Source organism: Ahaetulla prasina, chromosome 2 (genome assembly GCF_028640845.1).
Source record: "Ahaetulla prasina isolate Xishuangbanna chromosome 2, ASM2864084v1, whole genome shotgun sequence".
NCBI classification, from domain to species: domain Eukaryota; kingdom Metazoa; phylum Chordata; class Lepidosauria; order Squamata; family Colubridae; genus Ahaetulla; species Ahaetulla prasina.
The window spans coordinates 239,086,669-239,111,129 of NC_080540.1; the positions used below are offsets into that span (position 1 = coordinate 239,086,669).

General features: G+C 42.5%; 1 protein-coding gene across 1 annotated transcript in view; it reads left to right on the plus strand.

Moving 5' to 3' along the window:
* The window catches only part of LRRC2 (leucine rich repeat containing 2), a 108,838-nt gene that overhangs the window by 75,147 nt on the left and 9,230 nt on the right, over nt 1–24,461 (plus strand). Inside the window, exon 6 of the mRNA XM_058172661.1 lies at nt 22,610–22,755. Within this exon, the coding sequence (XP_058028644.1) occupies nt 22,610–22,755 (146 nt within the window). The remainder of the gene's footprint in view (nt 1–22,609; nt 22,756–24,461) is intronic.

Sequence of the window (24,461 nt, forward strand, 5' to 3'; positions counted from 1 at the left end):
TTAACGAACTGTCCTCAATCCTAGAAACTCATGCCTTACATCTCCCAGCAGGTTAATCTTTTAATTTTTGTCTAGAATAAGTGAAGCATGCTTTCCCAACTTTTGTTCACACTATGGCAAATCTTCTCTGCTAAGTCTTTAATTTGCAAAGTACAGTTAAATACCTGCTATTCTGTTTATAATGAAACTGAAGTATCTGCTCTGTTTTACTGCAAAGTTTCCATGTACTTACAAAAGAATCCTGAAACAAAAGATCTGTCGATTCTTTGATTATTATAGCAAAAGTGGAACCCTAAGGGGAGAGGGAAGGAAAGGTCCTGGGCTAATGTTAAAAAGATAGTGTGGGAAGAGGGTGTGGAGGCATCCATATTTTTATTTATTTATTTGTCTTGAGCAGCAAGGTAGCCTATGGAGTTCTTGCTACAGAATCTGGAGATTCTGAGGTAGTAGCAGATATTTCTCTGTCTGGGTACAAAGAGAAAATGCCTGCTGTGAATCCCTCATAGGCACCAGGAAGGGCATCTGGCCAATAAACACTCAGCTGTATTCAGTTGCCCCGACTCCACCACGATGCAAGGATTACAGGGTTGTTAAAAGAAAAAAAAAATTGCATCCTGTGTTTATTATTTTTACAAATAACTCAACATACCCAACACACCTTCCTCCTATTTTTCCCACAACAGCAACTTGAGCTGAGGTGGTGCAGTGGTTAGAGTGCAGTACTATAGGCTACTTCAGCTGACTGCTAGCTGCAGTTAGGCAGTTCAAATCTCACCGGCTGAGGGTTGATTTAGCCTTCCATCCTTCTAAGGTGGATAAAATGAGGACCCAGATTGTTGAGGGAAATATGCTGACTCTGTAAACTGCTTAGAAAGGGCTGTAAAACCACAATGAGGCAGTATATAAGTCTAAGTGCTATTGCTATTGCTATTGCAAGAGAGTGACTGACCCAAAATCACCCAGTTGGCTTCTATGGCTAAGGTGGAACTAGAACCTGTGGTTTCTGGTTTCTAGCCTGGTGCCTTAACCACTAGACTAAACTGCTGGTTTCCCAACATCTATGAAACTAACTGAAAGGCACAAGGACTGGTGATGCAAGAACAATCCCTATAACAAAAAAGCAGGCATTGATTGATTGGAGAAAACCAATGAGACTCACCTCTTCTGCATGGATGAGCAAGAAGCAGGGGAATGACCAATCACATCTTGTGGTGATTTTAGTTGGGACTGAACATCAGCGCAGCCTTGTTGCCAACCTACTGCTATCCAGACTGGCATATACTATCTGTAGTAATCCATTAAGATAATATTTAATTAAAAAGGCTCTCTATATCACTGAAACTGTGTAGGCTCTCTGGTATGTCCGGCACAGAGAAGAAGCCTGTGAGTTTCAGGCATAAAATGAAACAGGAATGCCATAACCATTGCCTAACTTTCTTCAAACGGGCAAACTTAAAATGTAACAAGTAAATACACTGCTGATCTGCTATATTTCCATTTGCTTTTTGGCATTTTGTGAGTCCCTTGTTAGTTGTAAAATATTGTTCAGATTAATTTTTGCTGTCTAGCAGTTGGCTTAGCAAAACAAAACAAAGCTTTTAAACTGTGTGATTTTTGAACAGGCCTTTCTGGAAATAGGTGGACAAATATCTTCTTAAAGAGAAAATGGACAACCAGTTCACAGTAATATTTTTGATGGAATGATTATTAGTGTGACTGACTCTGATGTATATTTCCTTTTGATCAAACGCTTTGTGGCACTCCATTTATCCTGTTCAGGATAGAAATATAGAAATCTAAATCAAAGTATCCCTGATTACTCTCTATCTAGCCTTTGTTGAATATATTTTGAAAAGAGGAGCTACTCACTTAGGGAACTGGTTCAATTGTTGAATTGCTCTAACAGCTACAGAGTTTTTCTTAACATTCAGCCAGAATGTATCTTTTTATGATTTACTTTAAATTTGGTATTCTGAGTCAGCAGTGGTGGGATTCAAATAATTTAACAACTGATTCTGTGCCTTAATGATTTCTTCCAACAACCAGTTCACCAAACTGCTCAGAAAGTTAACAACCGGTTCTCCCGAAGTGGTGCGAACTGGCTGAATCCCACCACTGTGAGTCAGCCTTCTTTTGTGGGACATCCCTTCTGAAATTTGTAGACTGCTATCATACTCCTGCCAACAAAGGTATGTAAGTGGAAGCCACCTTGTCAAAGGTAACATATGGTTGACCATCAGAAAGGTGGAATGAAGAAAAATCAATGCATTTGGACTGCGAATGGTTGAGAACAGCCCAGAGAACAAATCAGTCAGTACTTGTGCAGCTAGATAACACTATAAAAGCAGTAATGAGGAAGCTAAATTTTTGGACATATAACATGGAAGGAAGATTTTTTCAAGTAGACCGATATTTGAAAAAGCTGACAGCCGCAAAAAAGAAGGCAGCAAAAGGCAATATGGATGAATGCTATCATTAACATCACAACACCTTCTTACATCTTACAAGAAATCAAAACATTTACTGACAGATACTCCTGGTGAAGTGTTGTCCATTGAAGTAGAAAAAGTCAGAATTGTCTGGACAACAAAACATCAAAATTATCTCTCCCTTCAGTCATCTTTTCTAAAAGCAAAGTATATCAAGTTCACCCAGCCTTCTCTTCTTATTTTCAGTCTCCTCCTTTGCTTATCTTCTGGTTTGATCAAAACTTTAAAGTATATAGTATTCGAGGTGAAGTTTGATCAATGAAGAAGACTGTGAAACTATTATTTTCCTGTGATTTGGAACACTATCTCCACTCCCTTATCTGGATTTTTAATTACATTTTTCTAAATGACAGGATATCTTTTTCACCCTCTTCCTTTAATATATTATAAATATTCTGAATATTGTTTCTGCATTTTAGAATATTGTACAACCCACCCAATTTTTATCTTGTGCAAATTTGATAAGAATGCTCGCTTTCTTGCCATCATTTTCTGTAATAGTTTAAAACAAATCTTGAAAAGTCCTGCCCAAAGAACCAAACTTTGTGGATGGTTACTAGCTGCTTCATTCCAGTTTACCTGAAATCATATAATGAGCACTTTTGGAGTGGATTTTTTTTTTTTGCCAGGTACAGATCCATATAATTGTCATGCCATTCAGCATATTACTTTGCTAGCTTGTTAATCAGAATGTCAGGGGAATATCATTAAACATCAACTTATATGTTAGAGAACTTTTTCTTGCGGTAAGAATAATTGGCAGTGGAACCAATTAGCTAGAGAAATAGGGTGCTTCATCAATGATTGCCCAGAAAGTTTAATATCCAGAATTGTTGAAGTAATTCAGCTTTCTCCAACTTAGCAGCCACTAGATATGGTATTGGGGGGGGGGGGAGTTGTATTCCAAGGATTTTGAAATTTCTGAAGAAATGAAAATACCAGAAAAATTATACATATAGCAATATTTGAATATTTTCATTGGTATGTGAACTATTCCCACAAATTTAATTGAAAAGGCTGTTATGTGACCTACAGGGATACAGGTACACATCAAAATGGTGTAATAACAACAAAAGCATTTGTGATAGTCCTTAAACTGTTGTACAGGATATTTGGGTAGCATTGGTGCACACAGTATATTCTGTAGATCTCTAGAAAGAGTGCAGAGAAGAGCAACTAAGGTGATTAGAAGACTGGAGGCTAAAACATGAACAGTTGCAGTTGGGTATTTCTAGTTTAATGAAAAGAACGACTAGGGGTGGCAGCATAGCAGTTTTCCAGTTGCCACAACCATTCTCTAAAGCATCTGAAGACAAGACAAGAAGCAATGGATGGAAATTATCAAGGAGAGAAGCAACCTAGAACTAAGCAGAAAATTTCTGATAGAACAATTAATTAGTGGAAGAACTTGCCTCCAGAATTTGTAGGTACTCCAACACTGGGAGGTTTTATGAAGAGATTGGATGGCCATTTTTCTGAAATGGTATAGGGTTTCCTGCTTGAGCAGGGGGTTGGACTAGAAGACCTCCAAGGTTCCTTCCAACTCTGTTATTCTGTAACAGCTTACTTATATGTGGATTCGGTATATACTGATCTTTGTAGAAAGGAATGAATAATACTAGATAACTTCAGATTATGCTGAAATAAGGAAGTAGCATGTCTTGAAACAAACAGTTCAGAGAAATCTGACAATTTTTAAACACTTTGTTAAATGTTCAATCCTAGTTCTGTTATTATTCATGATTGAAGAAAGAAAAGGCCTTCCACTTTTACAAAGCTTCCTTCAATTCATTCCCATAATAGCAACACTCTGAAGTAATAAGGGCTGAGAGACATTGAGTAGTCCAAAGTCAGTGATTTCCTTAGGCAGAGGGTGAAATTGAATCTTAATTATTTTAGGTTCTAGTCCAATATCTTCACATTATACCAGACTTGCTTTATTACTAATGCAATTCATGCATAATAGATTGGGAGTAAGCCCTTGCACAATCCTGATGGAACAGACTCAAAGGGCAGAGAAAACATCTTTAGAATTGACCTGTTAAGAAGACTGAGATTGAAAGGAAAAGATATGAAGTTAATTCTTAATTTTGTGTGTAAACTGAGATATGCCCACTTTGACATTTGACAAATGATTTTGAGTGTAAATTGATTTGGTACAAGTAGTCTTGCGTTATCCCAATGAAGCTTGGAATGAAGTGTTCTTCACCTTATGATGATGCAAGGTACTGTGGTGGTATGTGTATTTATGGCAGGCCATTTGATGACTATTCAAAGTTATGAGAGCCTTAGAAACAGTCCGTAAAGCACTTCTGGCTATTGTAAAATGTCACGTTTTCTCTCTCCCCATGATTCAATTATTGTTTTTTGGAATCTTGGCAACAAGCTGAGATTTATGACTGTTTGCCAACATCTTGTGTCATAGGTCACCAAGCTGCAAAAATATTTGGTAGTTTCCAGCAAAAAATGCCCTTTGGGAAGAAGAGATTCAAATTTAAGACTGTGAGATTCGCTTAACAACCGTTGTGAAAATGGTTGTAAAATTGAATCCAGTCACATGGTTGTCTTGATTTATGACTGAAATTGGGATCTCAATTGCAATTGGAAGTCCAGGACTACCTACATGAGAGACAGAATGAGTGAGGCTTTCTAATGTGTGAAAATTAAATTAGGAAAAAGGACAGAAACATGATTGTATGTAATAGAGTTCTGAATTCAGAATGTCATATGCTTTGAAAGAGACTAAAATGCAGTATTACTACTGACAACTTCTGCTTATCTAGTACAAAACACCTCATTATAGGAACTAGAAGGTTGGTTGGACAGAATAAGGCAACAAGTATAAGATGCATTGTTTTTTTTCAAATATAATTCTAATAAATATAATGCATTGCTGTTAATGAATTCTGTAAACAAAATAATTTTCTATTTTTGTCATATCCATAGCAGCAACTAATTGACATTGGCTCTCAGGAAAGCCAAGTCTCAGATATGGTTAGCATTGGGACGAGAGCTCACTGGAAAATCTCACAACAAAAGGCTAAAATAAGAGCTTAAAAGCATCCCTCCCCTCAAAAACCCATGCCAAACTACTTATGCAGTATTTGACTTTAAAGATATGTGGACTTCAACTCCCAGAATACTCCAGCCACCACGCTTGCTGGATAATTCTGGGAGTTGAAGTCCATACATCTTAAAATTGCTAAGGATGAGAAACTTAGCAGTTATAAATTGCTCCTCCAAAATCTATATGGAAAATTCCATGGGATCACAAGGAGGCATGCTCAGTTTAATTTGTTTTTGTTAAGTCTGGTTTAGAAAAAAAGATTATTTGATATCTTGGCTCTAAGGCATTGTTTGCTCTCAAGAAAAAGATTTACCTTAAAAGCAAAACATTATTTTATGCCAGTCAACAAAGAGCTGGAGATATTAACATTCTGATCCTTAATCTGTTTCCTGGGAGTAAACTCAATTGATTTTAATATAATGAACGTTATCCAGGATAAAAGAATCTACTTAGTGCCTTTTATGTCCCATTGGTCTCCATGGGGGAGAATTCAACATTTAATTAATGTATTCAAGTGAGCAATGATAACTTTTTTATGTCTTAGCGATATGAAATATTAACGTATTAACCTATAATGGGACCATCTATTTCAGTATTATGAAATACATTTAATAGAAGCCTACACATGTTTACTTCAAAACAAAACCTACTATATTCAATCTTGTTAATGAGCACAGGCTGGAACTTTATAGTGAAAATCTAGGTATGTTATTTAATAGATTGGAATTAAATTTAATTTTAATATCATTGATTTCTAAAGAAGACTTTTGGGGGAGGCATGGCAAACTAGTTGTTAGTTGTGAAGTTGTGTCCGACCCATCACGACCCCATGGACAATATTCCTCCAGGCCTTCCTGCTCTCTACCATCCTCTGGAATCCATTTAAGCTCACACCTACTGCTTCAGTGACTCCATCCAGCCACCTTTTAGTCTGATTTTTGTTTTGAATATATTCTATTCATCTTTTCCATTCCACTTTATATCTTTCTTGTGAATAGTCTTTCAGATATGCTGAAATTTTTGCCATTTTACAGTATTTTTTTAATAGGTTTGAACACTGGGGGACAATGGGATTATCCATCTTGCTCACAACTGTGGTAGAGCCTTTTAAAGAGCATTAAGTTTGCAAACTTCACTTTCTAATCACTTTTGGAAATTGCCTATTAATTATCTTAAAGCTATTAAAGATCTTTCGACAAACAACTTTGAACAGCTTTTATCAGGTGAGGAAAAGAAAAATTAGAAGCATGAGCATGAAAAATTTCTTTTGAGGAAAAGAAAAATTATAAGTATGAGGACTTTTGATCTAAGAAACTGTTGTGATTCAGGCCCAAGTAGGTAGAAATAAACTTAGTTCTGTGAAAAAACAAATTTTATTCGAACAGCTGGGAATTACTTCATTCCCAGCATCGTTCAACTCAAAGTAAAACAAATGCCTCCCAAACACAAATTCCTCAGTTATCTAACAAACCTTAGTCCAATTAGGCAAACTGCCAAAGGCCTTTCTTGGCAAACGTTCAGAAGTCACAAAAATAAATGCAAGACGTAGACAAAGCAGAAGATGAAGCTACCAACGCTCTTTTCCGGCAAAGCCCAAACGCCATTACTGGTCTGTTTTAAGCCTTAAGGTAGGGGCCAATCATCTCTTGGCCCTACTCCTGAGTTGTCCTCTCTGCTTGAGATGCTGTTGCCTTCTGGCAGCTCTTCTTATGCATGCATTAGGAACAGACTCCTCCTGTTCCTCTCCCTCACTACTATCAGTCTCTGGAGGCTCTGGAGTCTGCACCTCACTTCCCAATGGCCCTGGCCTCACCTCAGCCTCATCACTGTCCGACTTGGTTGCCAGCTCCATAGGCTACTGATGGACCACAGCAGAAACTTATAAATGAATGGAGATTCCAGATACATTTTAAATATTGTTTTTTACTATATCACTATGGAATTAATTATAAATCATATTCTTTATGAATTTCTTGTGGGAAACAGATTATTTATTATTGCAAGGCATTAAACAATTTTATGATTTTAGAAACTAGAGGGCACTAAACAGTTCCTAATCAGAGGTGAAAAAAATTACAGGCTTTTATTTACATTTACAAATGATGAAAAATGCTATAACACTAGAAATAGTAAAGGAGATTTTTGAAGAAGGGAGCCAGAAATTATTAGCCATAATAACATCAGTATTAATAATGATGTCTACTTCTATGAATAGAATATATCCCAAAGATTATTTAAGAAATGACAAAAATCAAACACATTTTTATGAGAAGACAGACATGTACCAAAAGTTGATTTACAAATGAAAAACTAGAGAATGATTGGATGCTTTAGAGAATTCAAAAAAGAAACTGGATTAAATCAATCCTACAACAATATTTGAATTAATTAAAGATTATGGCTGTTAAAAATAAAAGGAAGGAATATAAAATTGAGTTATTTCATCAACTTTATAACAATATATAAGGTATATTATTATAAAGCTGGAAACCCAGAGGTGGGATTCAGCTGGTTCAGACCAATTTGGGAAAACCGGTTGCTTATTTTCTGTGCAGTTCAGCAAATTGGCTGATTGCACCACTGTCTGGCCCCGCCCCACCCCTCCCGACCCCTCCTAACCACTCCTTATCTTGCCTTAGTCACTCGCCTAGAGTTATGCCCATGGCCAAGCTTCTCTCTGGTTCCTTGCCCCAGATCTGCCTTAGATCTGCAGCGCCACCTCAGCCCTGCCCCTTGGGCATGCACACAAGAGGTTGTGAGTGCGCAGGGCTGGTATCCCTGGGAACTGCTTGCTGAGCACTGCCCTTCACCCGGATGCAAGCCCAGCCCTTGCACGCTTGGAGCCTCATGTGCGCATACCCAGGGGACGGGACTGAGGTGGCAGCATGGATCTAAGGCAGGCTGCGGATGGCACCAGTGTGCCATGCCCCACTCACTGGCCTTTCCCTGGGACCACCCCACCCCCACATGGGAAAGCCATGTCCCTACTTGTGCATGGAGGAAGGAAGAGGTAGGAAGGAGAAGGCATGGGACCCAGAGGGCTTCTGCCTGCCAGTGCATCATGGGCAGTAGGAGATCTCAAGCCGCAAGCTCGGGGGTGGGGGGTGGGACAGACATGGAAGGCGAATGGTGGTGGTGTGCGGTTTCTAGCATTGTGGAGGGGGCAGAAGCAGAACTGTTCTTTTGGCATAAGGCATGGAGGCAACAGAGGGGAGGGTGGACAAAACAGGAAGCTCCACAAGATTATTTTTTTTTAAATGGGCAGAGGCTTCCCATTTTGATCCCCTTCCCCAGAGGTGGTATTCAGCAGGTTCTGACCAGTTCTGGAGAACCAGTAGCGGAAATTTTGAGTAGTTCGGAGAACCGGTAAATACCACCTCTGACTGGCCCCGCCCCCATCTATTCTCTGCCTCCCAAGTCCCAGCTAATTGGGAGGAAATGGGAATTTTGCAGTAACCTTCCCCTGCCACGCCCACCAAGCCATGCCACACCACGCCCACCAAGCCACACCCACAGGACCGGTAGTAAAAATTTTTGAAACCCACCACTGCCATTCCCCTGTCATTGCCTGTGTGCCTGATGGACCTCTACATGACTCTCAGATCACCTCTCCAACCCGTGTACATGTGTATGTGTGTGTGTGTGTGTGTGTGTGTGTGTGCGCGCGCACGCACATGCATTCATGCATGCCTAAGGACTCCCCCCTTGCAGCCTGGTGCTGTGACAATGGAGAGGAAAACATCAGGAGAGGCTGCTGTGAGCTGAGAAAAACAAGGATTGCAAAAAAAAGAAAAAAGAAAAAAAAAGAGTTTTTGTTAGTTTGCACTTTGCAGCCTTCCATCACAGAAGTTTGTTTGTGTATATGGGGCGGGCAGGGGGAAGGCCTCACTCATTGCAGCCTGCAAGTTCATTGTAGGCTGCAAACTAACAGAAAGTTCTTTTTTTTTTGGAAATGCTTGTTTATCTCAACCCCTCAGCCCAGCCTCTCCCAATCTTCCTCTCCAATGTCACAGTGCCAGGTTGTAAGGGTTGTAAATACACACACGCATAGCTGTGCAAGAGTCTTGGAGATATGAGCTAAAAAACACGCTGAAGCAATGATGGGGGAGGGTTCAAAATGGGAAGTCTGTTGGCAGCTAAAAAAAAAAAAAGGAAAGGAAAGTGGGAAGGAAAGTTAGTAAGTAAGTAAGTAAGTAAGTAAGTAAGTAAGTAAGTAAGTAAGTAAATAAGTAAGTAAGTAGAGGCAACTTGGTTGGAGATGCCCTGGTTCAAAGGAGAAAGCAATGTTGTGTTCTATTTCTAACAGACAGAACTTTGTTGGCAATCCAAGTTAACACTGATATTCTTGAATTGTGAACTCTTAGGAAAGTATCTGTCGTGTCCCATTCCTCCTCTGACGGCCGAGTCGGGAAAGTCCGTATCAAGCGTGCCTCTGCAGCTCTGCCAAAGTCCTATCAGAGTCCTCAGGGCAGGCAGGAATCCAAGGTGTGACTTCAGCAATCCAGATTAGACTTTGCCTGACTCAGAGAATGTCAGAAAGCAGATCCTTTATATAGGCCATGGGGTGTGGCTTCATGACTCAGCATTTATCCAGGCCTGCCCCTCCCTTCCTTTTGCTGACGTCGCCTCTCCATTCTCCGGAAGCGTGGATCTATCCATTGCATCGTTTCGTCTCCAGCTGTTGGTAATCCCAGCTCGTGGCTGGCTGCAGGCGCACATGCTATTAGAGGGAGGTTTGTTTGTTCGGTTTGTCCGGGCATGGTGCCAGGGCTGGGGGCTGGAGGCATGGCAGGACATTCTTCTGTACTATCAGCGTCCGGCAGGAGATAAGAGGGGCCCGGCTGCGGCGGGGGGAGCGAGCGAGGCACAACAGTATCCCCTCCTTGTGTGTTGCAAACACCCATTTCCAATGGGGAAAACAGGACAAAGCAGAATGGGGAAAATATTTTGCTTTGCTATATTTGCAGTCTGAATTGGACATGGTAGGCTCTGTACAGGAGAACCCTTTTAAGGATTTTGTATTAATAGAAAAGCAACTAATTTGCCTCTGTTCCTAAATGCTAAAGCTGTTGTACATAAAAAACAGAGGAGCTTTGATCAACTATCACATCCGACCGATATTTTGAGTTTTGCTGTTGTTTGAAGACTGTCTCACTAAATGCAAGCACGGGATACACTGAATCTGGTTTGCTCTCAGGCTTTGGCCACAAACTATTAGCAAAAGTGCCATTTGATCACAAGGCATTGAAAAATGTTTCCCTTTTGCATTTGAGCACCCAAGAAGGGATAGGAAAGAAAAAGAAAAATAAGGAAAGAGTAAGAAAGGGAAAGCAAGGAAAGAGAGAAAGAAAGAAGAAAGGAAAACTAAGAGGGAAGCAAAAAGAAGAAAAGGGAAAGAAGAAGGAAAGGAAGGAAGGAAGGAAGGAAGGAAGGAAGGAAGGAAGGAAGGAAGGAAGGAAGGAAGGAAGGAAGGAAGGAAGGAAGGAAGGAGATTATAATGAGAGGGAGTCAGATTCTGAGGGAAGTCCTACCTTAGCACTTGGCCACCAGCATCCCTGCTGCCCTTTCGCCATTCCCTTGCCCCCTCCTCCTGACCTCTACTGGTGGTGGTCTCCCTTCCTATTGCTGAGGATGCTTTGATTACAAAGCTGGGTCTCCTCACATGGAGAGGGAATGGGCCTTCCTGTGACCCACACTTTTTGCCCTCCTGCATACAGCATGAGGAACTTGCCCAAGGAGAGAGAGCACAGCAACAGCATCCTTGAGGAGTAGGTAAGTACAGCTGGGTGCCCCCTAAGGGAAGCGGTGCTGAGCTGTGGGATCCAGTGCCCTAGGAGTTTGAGGGCCAGGCTGGGCTCTTGCCTTCCACTGCCCAGGGCTCTCGGCAGCCTGCGCTGCTGTCTGGGGGTCCTTTCTGTGGCCTGAGAGGGACGGCGAGGCTCAGACAAGTGTTTGGCTCTCACCCTGGTCTTGCCTTCCTCTGCTGGAGACAATGGATCCCCCAGACCTGCCTGGACCACCATAGGCTCTCCCCAACATAAGCTATGTCGAGCTGGCCACGCAATGCCATCATGGCCATGCCCACTTTGTCCACACCCACCCAGTCACATGACCACTCGGCCATATACACCCAGTCAGTCATTAGGGCGGTAAACCAGTTGTTAAATTATTTGAATCTCACCACTGTGGAAACACTTTATGATTTTTTTCTTGTTGCTGTTTGGATCGAAAAGTTGATACGTTATGGATTTGTCTGTAGATAAAGAATGGGATATTTGATGTAGGGAAATTTGTTTGTATCCTTATACTGTAGAGGATGGAGAACCACTATAATTGTTTATATCTGTGATGAATGTTGGAAGTTATGTTTTTATATATTTCTTTTCTCTTTATTATATTCTCATTTTCTCCTTTTTTTCTTGCATTTTCAATTTTTTCTTTTTCTTCTCTTTCTTTACCTTTGAATGTTTTTTGTATTATAACCAAAATTTTAAGACAAAAATTATATATCAAAAATTGTATTTTGACTAAACGTAGCCCTGACACTGCATGTTCTTTGAGGGTTACTTTCAATTAATTGGGGGTAAAAATGTCCCCTGAAACTACAATTGCATAATTAATTACTTCGAATATACTCCATTGAATTGAAATGGCTTTTACACAATTGATGTGTCACTGTTACTGTTGCACTGTTACAGTAGCATGGAGCAAACCTGATTCCAAGATATGCTGAGAAAATTGATCTACTACATCTGAGTGGATTGGATCAGAATAAATCACTCCTGTTGGTAAAAATTGCTCTCCACTAGCAAAATTGTTCTTCTGCCTGGAGAAAGTTAGCGGTTGGGGTTTTTTGACTAAGGTTTTCTCTTCAAAATCACTATGGTAGCCAAAATATATCTGAAGAGAAACTGTCAAAGTGGCAGAGAAGATAGAAGAGGGAGAGAAGTGAAATTGCAGACAAAGGTTCTCCTGGCTGAAGTCATACATATTTCAGCATTTCTCCCCCCCTCCCAATCCCCTACTTTGAGTCAGGGGATGAATCAGGGTGAGCTTCAAAAATTTTAGCAAGGGATTCTCTGCCCAGTTGCTGGGTAGGCATGGCCATGGTGGCGTGGCCTAGTCGTCCTCCTGCATCATGGTGGGGAAGGGCATTTTTGCCCTCCCCGGGCTCTGGAGGCTTTCCTTGAGCCTCCAGGTGGGCGAAAATGGCCACTCCAGGCTCTGGAGGCCCTCTGGAGGCCAGAAATGGGTCCATTTCTGGCCTTCCTGAACTTCTAGTAGGCCTGTTTTTCACCTTCCCCGAGCCTCCATGTGTGCCTTACACTTACCTGCATCCAAAACGGGCCATGTGGGGATTCCTGGAAGGGGCGGGGTGGGGTGGGAGGGGCCATCCAGGAGTGGGATTTGGGGGTTCTCTGAACTGCACTGAATCTTAGCTAGAGGTTCTCCCGTGAACTCCCAGCAGCTCATCCCTGGGCTGAATGGCTAATGTCAAATGACCCAACCAGTTGGAGTTAGTTCAGCTAATCCTCAGCCATGGCCATATTGCCTTTAAAGCTTGGAAGAACAGTTTTAGATTCCACATGCCACTAATAAATCAACCAGATTACACTGTTAGACTAGTATTTTTACCCTTCTAATGACCATATATTAAATAGTTTCATACATTTTTGACAATGGAGATTATTTTGTTTGAGTAAGAATAAAAACACTATTTCCTTTAATATCTGTTTTGGATTGGATAATTAATTTTAAATCCAGCAATATAGTTTTTTAAAAAGACATGCTTTGGAAAACTGTTATTCAGGCAAAAGAATTTAGTGTACTGCCATAAATCATTTTTATAGTAATAATAAAATGGTGCTACTGCTGTGAGACTTTTATTTCAAATATTTATTTCTAAAGTCGGTTAGCAGCTTGTTAGTCACATAACATTTCTCTCCGTTATCTTTTAAAGGACTATTGAAATGTATGATTTGGAGAGCCTCAACATTTATGAAGGGATGTGCATGGTTTCTTATTTAAAATTGTCAACTGTTACCATCATAACTTTTAAGCTAATTGATTAAAGATAATGATTATTGTTAGGTTCGGGAAGTAACGAGGCTGGAGACCAGGGTAGTGACAACAGCTCTTTAATATATGGTGAACCCAGCAACCAGGCTGGGGAAAAACAACCCTTTATATACTGTTTAACCGGCGGCTTCAACCAATCAGCAACGTGCTTGTTTCCCGCCTAAATATTTAAAGATACATAACACTCCTCCCCTCCCAGAAAACACTTTACCACTATTTACATATTATTTACATGTTATTTTTCGACGTAGTCACGCAAATAACCTGGGCGTCTCCTAATTCTTTCGGACCTGCGCGGTTCAGTCCTGGGTGGTGTTTTGAGCTGGTCGGAGGGGCTTTTTTCTCCTCCCAGCTCTTTCTCTAGGCCATCGGGCCCTGGATTACTGGCAGTCTCTTTTTCTTGGCCCTCCGGCCTTGGATTACTTTTGGAGTTTTCCCTGCTGTTTCCATCGGGAACCTGATGGCGTCGCTGGACCTCCGGGACCTCAGCTAAGTCTTGCGCCTCCCCCGGGTTATGGTCAGCTGTGGGTTCAAATAAGGAGTGGTCATGATCTGTCTCATTTAGCTCGGGTTGTTCAGCTATTCGTTTCCTTATCTGATCTATGTGGCGCCTCCATACTCGGTTGTCTTGTAACTCGACCAAGTATGACTTTTATGATTTGCCCTGCGAGCCAACTTGGGCCGTCCCCATAGTTGCGGGCCCACACTCGGTCGCCTATGCCCATTTCTCTCGTTTTTTCTAGTTCCCCCTTGTAACCCTCTGGTGTGTAATGGGGATTCAAACGGTCAAGTGGGCACCGGAGCTTCCGTCCCATCAATAATTCGGCTGGGCTTCTGCCTGTAGCAGTGCTTGGGGTTCTGTGTTGAACGGCCAGAAAGAAATCTATCTTTGTTTGCCAGTCACCTGGCTTGAGCCTGGACAATGCCTCCTTAGCGCTCCGGACGGAACGCTCTGCAAGGCCATTCGACGCAGGGTGGAAAGGCGCAGAGAGGGCATGTCGGATGCCCTCCTCTGCCAAGTATTCCTCAAACTGGGCTGCCGTGAATTGCGGGCCGTTGTCGGACACCAGAGTGTCAGGCAACCCGTGGGTTGCGAATAGGTGGCGCAGGGCTGCGATTACTGCCTCGGCCGTAGTGGATTTCATGAGTATGATCTCCAACCATTTAGAGAATGCGTCGACAACCACTAGGAAGGTTTGGCCGTGGAAAGGGCCAGCAAAATCAATGTGGATTCTTGACCAGGGCCCTTGGGGGTTTTTCCATTCCTGACTGGGGCGTTGGGGGTAGAGGTCTGGACTCTTGGCAAGCCTGGCATTTCCCTACCCTCCCAGCAATCTCTGAGTCCATGAGTGGCCACCACACATAGCTTCTTGCTAGCCCCTTCATCCTTACGATCCCTGGGTGACCCTCGTGGAGGAGGTCCAATACCTTTCCCCTTAATTTATCCGGGATTACCACACGATCACCCCATAACAGGCACCCCCCTTGAGCCGAGAGCTCATCACGTTTTTTTACAAATTCCTTAAACCGTTCGCCCGGCGCAGCGGGCCACCCTCTTTGTACCCAACCGAGTACAGTCCTTAACATAATGTCGGTATGATGCCGAGCCACTTCCTTAGATGTGACTGGGCCAGAGTCCAAAGAGTCAATAAGCAGGATGGGCATCCCGGTGGGATCTTGATCGCCCTGGTAGTGGGCATCTGCTTAACGCGTCCGCATGCCCCACTTCTTTTCCTGGTCGATGCTGCAGCTTGTAAGAATAAGCGGCTAAGAAAATAGTCCATCGAGTCAATCGTGGCGAAAGTGCCACAGGCGTTGGGCGGTCGCCAGCCAGTATTCCTAACAGCGGTCTGTGGTCAGTCACAATTTCAAAGTCTCGCCCAAAAACATATTCGTGAAATTTTTTCAGCCCTGACACAATTGCTAGCGCTTCCTTATCTAACTGGCTATAGTTCCTCTCTGGGGAGGACATCGTTCTGGAGTAGAAGGCTATAGGGGCTTCTGTACCGTTTGGTAGTCTGTGGCTGAGTACAGCCCCCACCCCGTAAGGGGAGGCATCGCAAACCAGCACTAGTGGCAATGAGCTATGGTACTGGATGAGCAGGCTGTCGCTCGAGAGCAGGTTTTTTACTGCTTTGAAAGCCCTACTTTCCGATTTCCCCCAAGACCAAGCAGTATTTTTCCCTAGCAGCTTATGCAGCGGTTCAGCAATGGTCGCTTTGTTTTTTAAAAAAACCGCGTAAAAATTCACTAGCCCTAGGAATGCCTGTAGCTCTGTTTTGTTTTTGGGCGCTGGAGCCTTTCTGATTGCCTTGACCTTGCTCTCAGTGGGGTGAATTCCTTTCTTGTCTATTCGGTAGCCCAAGAATTCGACGGATTCTACCCCTATCTGGCATTTGTTTACTTTGACCTTTAGTCCGGCTGACCAGAAAATGCCCAGAACTTTTCTCAAACGCTCCCCCAATTCCTCTACGTTTTCGGCTGATATCAATACATCATCGAAGTAGGGAACTACCCCTGGGAGCCCTTGCAGAAGTCGTTCCATCAAATTTTGGAACAGCCCCGGTGCCACACTCACCCCAAATTGTAATCGGGTACACTTGAAGGCCCCCCTGTGAGTTACAATCGTTTGGGCTTCAGCTGTGTTGGCGTCTACGGGCAGTTGTTGGTAGGCTTGAGCCAAGTCTAACTTTGCAAAGACTTGCCCTTGCCCCAAAGAGTGCAGCAAGTGTTGCACCACGGGAACTGGGTAAGCGCTTTTCTGTAAGGCTTTGTTTAGCGTCGCCTTGTAGTCAGCGCAGATTCTAATTGACCCATCTGGTTTTACTGGGGTGACGATTGGCGTCTCCCACTTTGCGTGATCGACTGGCACCAAAATCCCCTGATTTATGAGCTTATCTAGCTCCTTGTCGATTTTTGGTTTAAGGGCAAAAGGGACTCTCCTTGCCTTTAACCTAATGGGAGCTACCTGGGGGTCTAAGTTGAAGGAAATAGGGGTCCCCTTGTACTTGCCCAGGCAGTCCTTGAAGACATCTTCGAACTCGTTGAGTATGTCTTTCAGGTTACAGTCACTTCGGTAGATGCCAGTCACTCCCATGCCCAGTGCACGAAACCAGTCTAGTCCCAACAAACTAGGCAGGGTCCCTTCGACGATCGTGATGGGCAGGGTCTTCTTGTGTGGTCCGTACTCGACTCGGACGGAGGTGGTCCCTCGAACAGGGATGCGATTCCCTTGGTAGTCGTGGACTCGTAGCCGTTGTGTTTGCAGGTGGCGCTTCGCGACTGATGGCAGTGACTTCGCCAAAGTGTCCCAGGACATGATGGTGATCGCTGACCCGGTGTCCACTTTGAGTCTGCACCGTACTCCCTCTATTTTGGGTTTGGTGAAGATCTTCTTCTCCACCCGGGTTGAGGCGCGGCCTATGACCACTGTCGTTTGGTTTGAATCCGCGCCTTTTTTGTTTGAGCCAATCGCGGGTCACCTTGCCGATCCCGCGCTCTGATTGGCCGATTTGAATTTTCGGCGGGAAGGTTGGGGAGCTTGACAGACTTGAGCTAGGTGCCCTTTCTTCTCGCACCGCTGACATGTTGCGTCCTTGAACTTGCAGCGTTGGCGCTGGTGTTGACCCCCGCAACTTCCGCATTCGTCCCGTTTCTCTTGGCCCCGTTTCTCAGTTCGGCAAACCCCTTCCTCATCCTCACCGTCAGATTCGGTTTGGATCTCTTCTTGGTGCACCGGGGTTGACTTTGTGCTCGCCTTTGGTGTGAGAGGCTTTTGCAGTGTCTCCGCCGCTTGGGTGGACATTTCATGCGCTCTGGCTTCGTCCAGGGCGTTTGCCAGCGTCAGATTGCTTTTCGATAGCAGCCGCCTCCGCAAATGCATGTCTCGGACCCCCCTGATGAGTTGCTCCAGCAGCACCTCGTCCAGGTCTCGGTACCCACAGTCTTTGGAGGCTTTCCGTAGGGCGGCCATGTAGTCGCCGATGGATTCGCCCTCTAACTGTCGGCGCTCTCCAAATTCAAAACGCCGCACGTATTTGGACGGCGTTGGCGCGAAATGGTTTTTTAGAAGGGTTTGCAGAGTTTGCCACGATACCGATTGTATCGGCGTTGGCTCTGCCAGGGCTTCCGCGATGTCGATGACCTCGGGACCGCAGTGGCTCAAGAAGTATGCCCTTTTGCGGTTGTCTGGAACTCCTTGCAGTTCGTTGGCTTCTAGAAAGCTTTCGAAACGGGTCATATACGTTCCCCATTTCTCTTTAGCCGGGTCAAACGGTGCGGGCGGAGTGTAACTGGCCATCTCCGCTTTTCTGCCCTGTGTTTGCTGGGTTCGGTTCTTTCGTGCTTCAGCTCGGTTCTGGTGCTCTTTAGCCTCGAGATCCCACCTTCGTCGCCAGTGTTAAGTTCGGGAAGTAACGAGGCTGGAGACCAGGGTAGTGACAACAGCTCTTTAATATATGGTGAACCCAGCAACCAGGCTGGGGAAAAACAACCCTTTATATACTGTTTAACCGGCGGCTTCAACCAATCAGCAACGTGCTTGTTTCCCGCCTAAATATTTAAAGATACATAACAATTATGAATCCCCAGTAGGGAACCACCCAATCTATGAGAAGAGGTACAATTTTGGGTTTTTACTACAAGAATATACTATTCACTAGCAATAGCAATAGCAATAGCAATAGCAGTAGCATACTTATATACTGCTGCATTGCCTTTCTAAGTGGTTTATAGAATTGGCATATTGCCACTGACAATCTGAGTCTTCATTTTATCAACCTCAGAAGGATGAAGGGCTGAATGAACCTTGAGCCAGTCAGGATTGAACTCCTGGCAGTGGGCAAGACTTGTGGGCAAACTCCTGCAATACTTCATTATAACCACTGTGCCGCCACGATTACTCAACCAATCTGACCAGTTTTACTATGTCAATATCATAGTAAATATCCTTTAAAATATATTTATGATGTCTCCTACAAGAGAATTACCTTATAGTGTACTGAGTCCTTCAGGAGAAGGGCGGTATACAAATTTAATAAATAAATATGAATTGTAAGAATTGTAAGATGGTAAAAAGAAAAGATTGAGTTTTTTGTATCTCTTGGTTTCCATCTTGGACTCATATAGATATTGTAATAATAGCAGTATTTGAATATTCAGACTATCTTTCCTGAACTTCATCTTACTGGATTTGGAGAAATTGCAAATGAAACATTTATTTGTATGCCATGTCAAACACATTTATTAGTTTTTTACAGTTATTACTTAAACTTTTCTTCATCTTTCTGCTCAATATCTGAAAGTAGATGTGACACGATCTGATCTGTTATTAAGCAATGAAATGGATTTATTATATATGTGTATATGTGAGAAAGAAAGTATAATTTCACCCCACTCTACTCTTCTTAAGGCCCTAGGAGATTTTGGAGGACAAAAATCTCTGAGGTATTCAGTTTGCCTGATATCTCCAAATGAATTGACTCTCAAAAATAACTGCAAGGGTTAAAATTGCCAAAGTTGCAGTTGAAGCATCCAAGTCTTGCCCTTTTTATATGTTCATCAATGTTATACACAGTTACAAAGAGTCAAGGCTTTAATCACAATACCATATTCACCATTTTGTCTGTCTTGAGCCCTACCTAGCAAAGCTGTTGCTTGCTGTCTTTAAATGATCTGTAGAAGATTCAACTGTCAGGTCTCATCCATTTCTCTATATAGGATGATATTGCTGCCTTGTCTTTTCTTTAGGTAGTACACACTATGAGGAAGAATCAAAGATATTTACAATATAAATATTTAACACCACTGACAATACATCTACAATTCAAAAAAACCTCAATCATCTAACCGCTTGGTCTAAAATTTGGCAATTACGAATCTCAACCAGCAAATGCTCAGTCCTACATATTGGAAGAAAGAACCCAATCACTAAGTACATGCTTGATGGACATTACCTCACTGATGACCCCCATCCAGTTAAAGACCTTGGAGTTTTTATATCTAACGATCTAAGTGCCAAAGCCCACTGTAACTATATAGCAAAAAAGGCTCTAAAAGTTGTTAACTTAATTCTACGTACTTCTTTTCCAAAAACACCACACTACTGACCAGAGCATATAAAACTTTTGCTAGGCCAATTCTTGATTACTGCTCGCCTGTCTGGAACCCATACCATATATCCGATATCAATACAGTTGAGCGTGTCCAAAGGTATTTTACGAGAAGAGTTCTTCACTCCTACGAAACCAATAAAATACCTTATTCCACCAAACTTGATATCCTGGGTCTAGAAAACTTGGAACTTCGTCGCCTTCGACAGGACCTGGGTTTAGCTTATCCGTTATAATGTCCTTCCTGCCAATGACTACTTCAGTTTCAACTACAATAACACAAGAGCTACCAACAGATTTAAACTTAATGTCAACTGCACCAGTTTAGATTGCAGAAAACACGATTTCTGTAACAGAATTATCTATGCTTGGAATGCATTACCTGACTTTGTGGTCTCTTCTCATAACCTCAAAAGTTTTATTAAAAATCTATCCACTGTTGACCTCACCACATTTCTAAGAGGACTCTAAGGGGCGTGCATAAGAGCACAAATGTGCCTACTGTTCCTGTCCTATTGTTTCTTCCCCTATATATATATATATGCTTATACTACCTCGTTTCTCCCCATATATATGTTTATATATTATAGAATAGAATAGAATAGAATAGAATAGAATAGAATAGAATTTTATTGGCCAAGTGTGATTGGACACACAAGGAATTTGTCTTGGTGCATATGCTCTCAGTGTACATAAAAGAAAAGATACGTTCATCAAGATACATCATTTACAACACAATTGATGGTCAATATATTAATATAAATCATAAGGATTGCCAGCAACAAGTTATAGTCATACAGTCATAAGTGGAAAGAGATTGGTGATGGGAATTATGAGACGATTAATAGTAGTGCAGATTCAGTAAATAGTTTGACAATGTTGATGGAATTATTTGTTTAGCAGAGTGATGGCCTTCGGGAAAAAACTGTTCTTGTGTCTAGTTGTTCTGGTGTGCAGTGGTCTATAGCGTCGTTTTGAGGGGAGGAGTTGAAACAGTTTATGTCCAGGATACGAGGGGTCTGTAAATATAATCTTTTGTGTTATGCTTGTTATCTTTGTGTATATTGTTATGACAAAATTAAATAAATAAATAAATGTATGTGCAAAAAAGTCAAGTTGGCTGCCATAATGGTGAAACTCGAGGTCAACCCCGAGGCGCCTCACTTGTGGGGTGCCACAGGGGTCGATTCTCTCGCCCCTCCTGTTCAACATCTATATGAAGCCGCTGGGTGAGATCATCAGTGGTTTCGGTGTGAGGTACCAGCTGTACACTGATGATACTCAGCTGTACTTTTCCACACCAGGCCACCCCAACGAAGCTATCGAAGTGCTGTCCCGGTGTCTGGAGGCCGTATGGGTCTGGATGGGGAGAAACAGGCTCAAGCTCAATCCCTCCAAGACAGAGTGGCTGTGGATGCCGGCATCCCGGTACAGTCAGCTGCAGCCGTGGCTGACTGTTGGGGGCGAGTCATTGGCCCCAATGGAGAGGGTGCGCAACTTGGGCGTTCTCCTGGATGGACGGCTGTCTTTTGAAGACCATTTGACGGACGTCTCCAGGAGAGCTTTTTACCAGGTTCGCCTGGTTCGCCAGTTGCGCCCCTTTCTAGACCGGGATGCCCTATGCACGGTCACTCATGCTCTCGTGACATCTCGTCTGGATTACTGCAATGCTCTCTACATGGGGCTCCCCCTGAAGAGCAGCTGGAGGCTCCAGTTAGTCCAGAATGCGGCTGCGCGGGTGATAGAGGGAGCCCCTCGTGGCTCCCATGTGACACCTCTCCTGCACAGACTGCACTGGCTACCTGTGGCCTTTCGGGTGCACTTCAAGGTTTTGGTAACTATCTTCAAAGCGCTCCATGGCATAGGGCCGGGTTATCTACGGGACCGTCTGCTGCCACCGATTGCCTCCCACCGACCCGTGCGCTCTCACAGGGAAGGACTCCTTAGGGTGCCGTCAGCCAGGCAGTGCCGACTGGCGACACCCAGGGGGAGGGCCTTTTCTGTGGGGGCTCCCACCCTCTGGAACGAACTTCCCCCAGGTCTTCGTCAACTTTCTGACCTTCAAACCTTTCGCCGCGAGCTTAAAACACATCTATTTATTTGCGCAGGACTGGACTAGAATTTTAAATTTGGTTTTAACGGGGTTTTATTATTTTTATTGCAATTTTTAATATTCGGCCTTATTTAATAAGTTTTTTAAATTGGTGTTTTATTTTCTATTTATATGTATGTTTTTATTAGGCTGTAAACCGCCCTGAATCCCTCGGGAGATAGGGCGGTATAAAAATGTGATTAAATACATAAATAAATAAATAAACTGAAGCTCTATCTGTGCCTTATGTTGCAGACATAAAAAGAGATGATGCTTCAACCACACTGCCATGGTCAATATCTCAACATTTTTGGTCATTGCCTGCTCTTGGAAAGAAAACAACTTTTTTTTATTATTTAATTTTTTTTAAAAGCAATTGGACATTTGACAATTACTGAGTGGTAAAGTCATACTCATTTAGGAGACATAAATCTATTTTAAAACTTAGAATGGCATTGGCATAATCATAGAATTGTGTCATTCAAAATCCTATTCAGTAGGAACTATTGTGAATACCAACATGTAAAATATTGTTGTTTCACTCAGATAAAATGCAATAGTCAATTAAACAAAGAACTTCCCTGAGGGAAGATGAATATTGCATGCAACAAATAAGAAATGTTTAATTCTGAACATGGCTTCATTTTTAAAATAATGGACTGCCTTATGGCAAATATGCAATTGACCTCATTCAGCCAGCAAAATATCAACTATAATTGTCGTCTATTTCCTCATTCGAGTCTTTATTAAATAACATTCCGTTTCTTTACAGCTAAGCAATTTGAAACAAGTGAGCTTTGTAGATGTATCAACAAACAAATTCTTTTCGATCCCAATATGTGTACTCCGGATGTCAAATCTGCAGTGGCTTGATATAAGTAACAACGGTCTGAGAGATCTCCCACAAGACATAGACAGGTAGGTTTTTATATGATTTTTGCAGTGACAGTTGGTCTTAGCAAATAAAGCCATGCCTGGCTATTTTGTCAACATTTGTAAGTGATTGGAAAACTGTCAAGCTCATTTATGCTAGAGTCACAAAGCTCCGAGTTTACAGCACTGTTGAAGACAGGGCTTCCTTGTCTCCTCTTACAAAGCAATCTGAAACTGATCCACAATAATCTTGACTTCTCCCCTCCTCAATTGCTGGGAATATACCCAGATAATATCACAAACCAATCAGTATTGTTCCTCAATATCCCTCTGAGATTCTGCACTGAAATCCTAGCAATTTTTCAATCAGGTGTGTTTCCCAGTACAGGTGACCCTGACTTCACGTTGCTATGATTGTTTGATGTGGAACAACAAAGTAAATAACTTTTAGCCAATGTCTAAAGAGATGTTCAAAGTGCAGGATGGTGTTCCTCTAACAGTGTGAAAAGTAAATCTAGCTTTGGGGTCCAGGAGAAGGGCCTTCTCTGCTGGTGCACCTATGGAATATTTTATTCTCCCCCTCCCCATGTGAGGTCAGCCCCCAACCCTCTGACCTTTTGCAAGAGCCTAAAGACCTAGCTCTGCCAGTTAGTTTGGGGCCTCAATGGGGGAGGATCCCAGTGGAGGTGGCTGATGGAGTAACAACAGATCTCATCTCTCCCACATCCTGCTCCCGCCCTCCCCATCTATAATTGGATCATGGCATTTGCTCATATTACATTAATTATGCTTTTATACATATACATATATGTGTATATTTTTTATGATTGTAAGCTGCTCAGAGTTAGCCTGTGGTAAGATGGGTGGTCAATAAATTTTATAAATAACCAATAAAGGAGAATATTTGTAGCTGAGGGTTGAAATGAGGGATTACTGGTGTCATTCATACTTCTGCAGCAGCACTTAGGCAAGATTAATATTAGACCAACGGTCAAGTAACCAATACCCCTATCAAGTAACTGACAACAAGCCAACAGTAAACAGCCCAACCAAAGTACTTCCAAGACCATTCCTACCAACACTGAGAAGGAAAGCCACTAGACTATAAACTGAGAGCAAACCACATCCTTACTAGCACTGACTTTGTTACCTAGTTTGGGTAATGAAACATTTGCAAAAAAACATCAAGCACAGAGAGTACCAAGGACCCTTCATAAACAAACAAACAAAGTGTAGGCTGCAGAAATCCAGCCGATTGGTAGATGGTGACAGGTAGATAAAGAAAACCCTAATTTATTTTGTGGTCATTTGGATTTTTTCAGCTCAGATATGTTAGACTTACATTCCATTGTCTTAGAGGTTAACTTAGTCCTAGAAGGTCGGGGGAGAGAGAGCGAGAGAGAGAGCGAGCGAGCGAGCGAGAGAATAAACGTTGTCCTGAGGTTTGGAACAGGACGGAAAATAGAGTACATAAAATTGGTAGATCTATATTTATCAACAGAAAATACCAACAGCAGTTTTCAATAAACAAAGGCAAACTTAGAAGTAAATTGTCTGAGTTTCTAAAAACAGATGCTGCAAGATCAATCAGGTCTGGAACAGGTCCTGAATGGGGAAGTGTCCTTACTCAGATATAGTAGAATTCTGCAATTTACTCACAACTCAAGTTATGTTTTTGATAGATTAAGGTACAGAAATCAACCAAAGGAGCCTGTCGATAACATTATATGCTCACAGGATTCAGAAGTCTC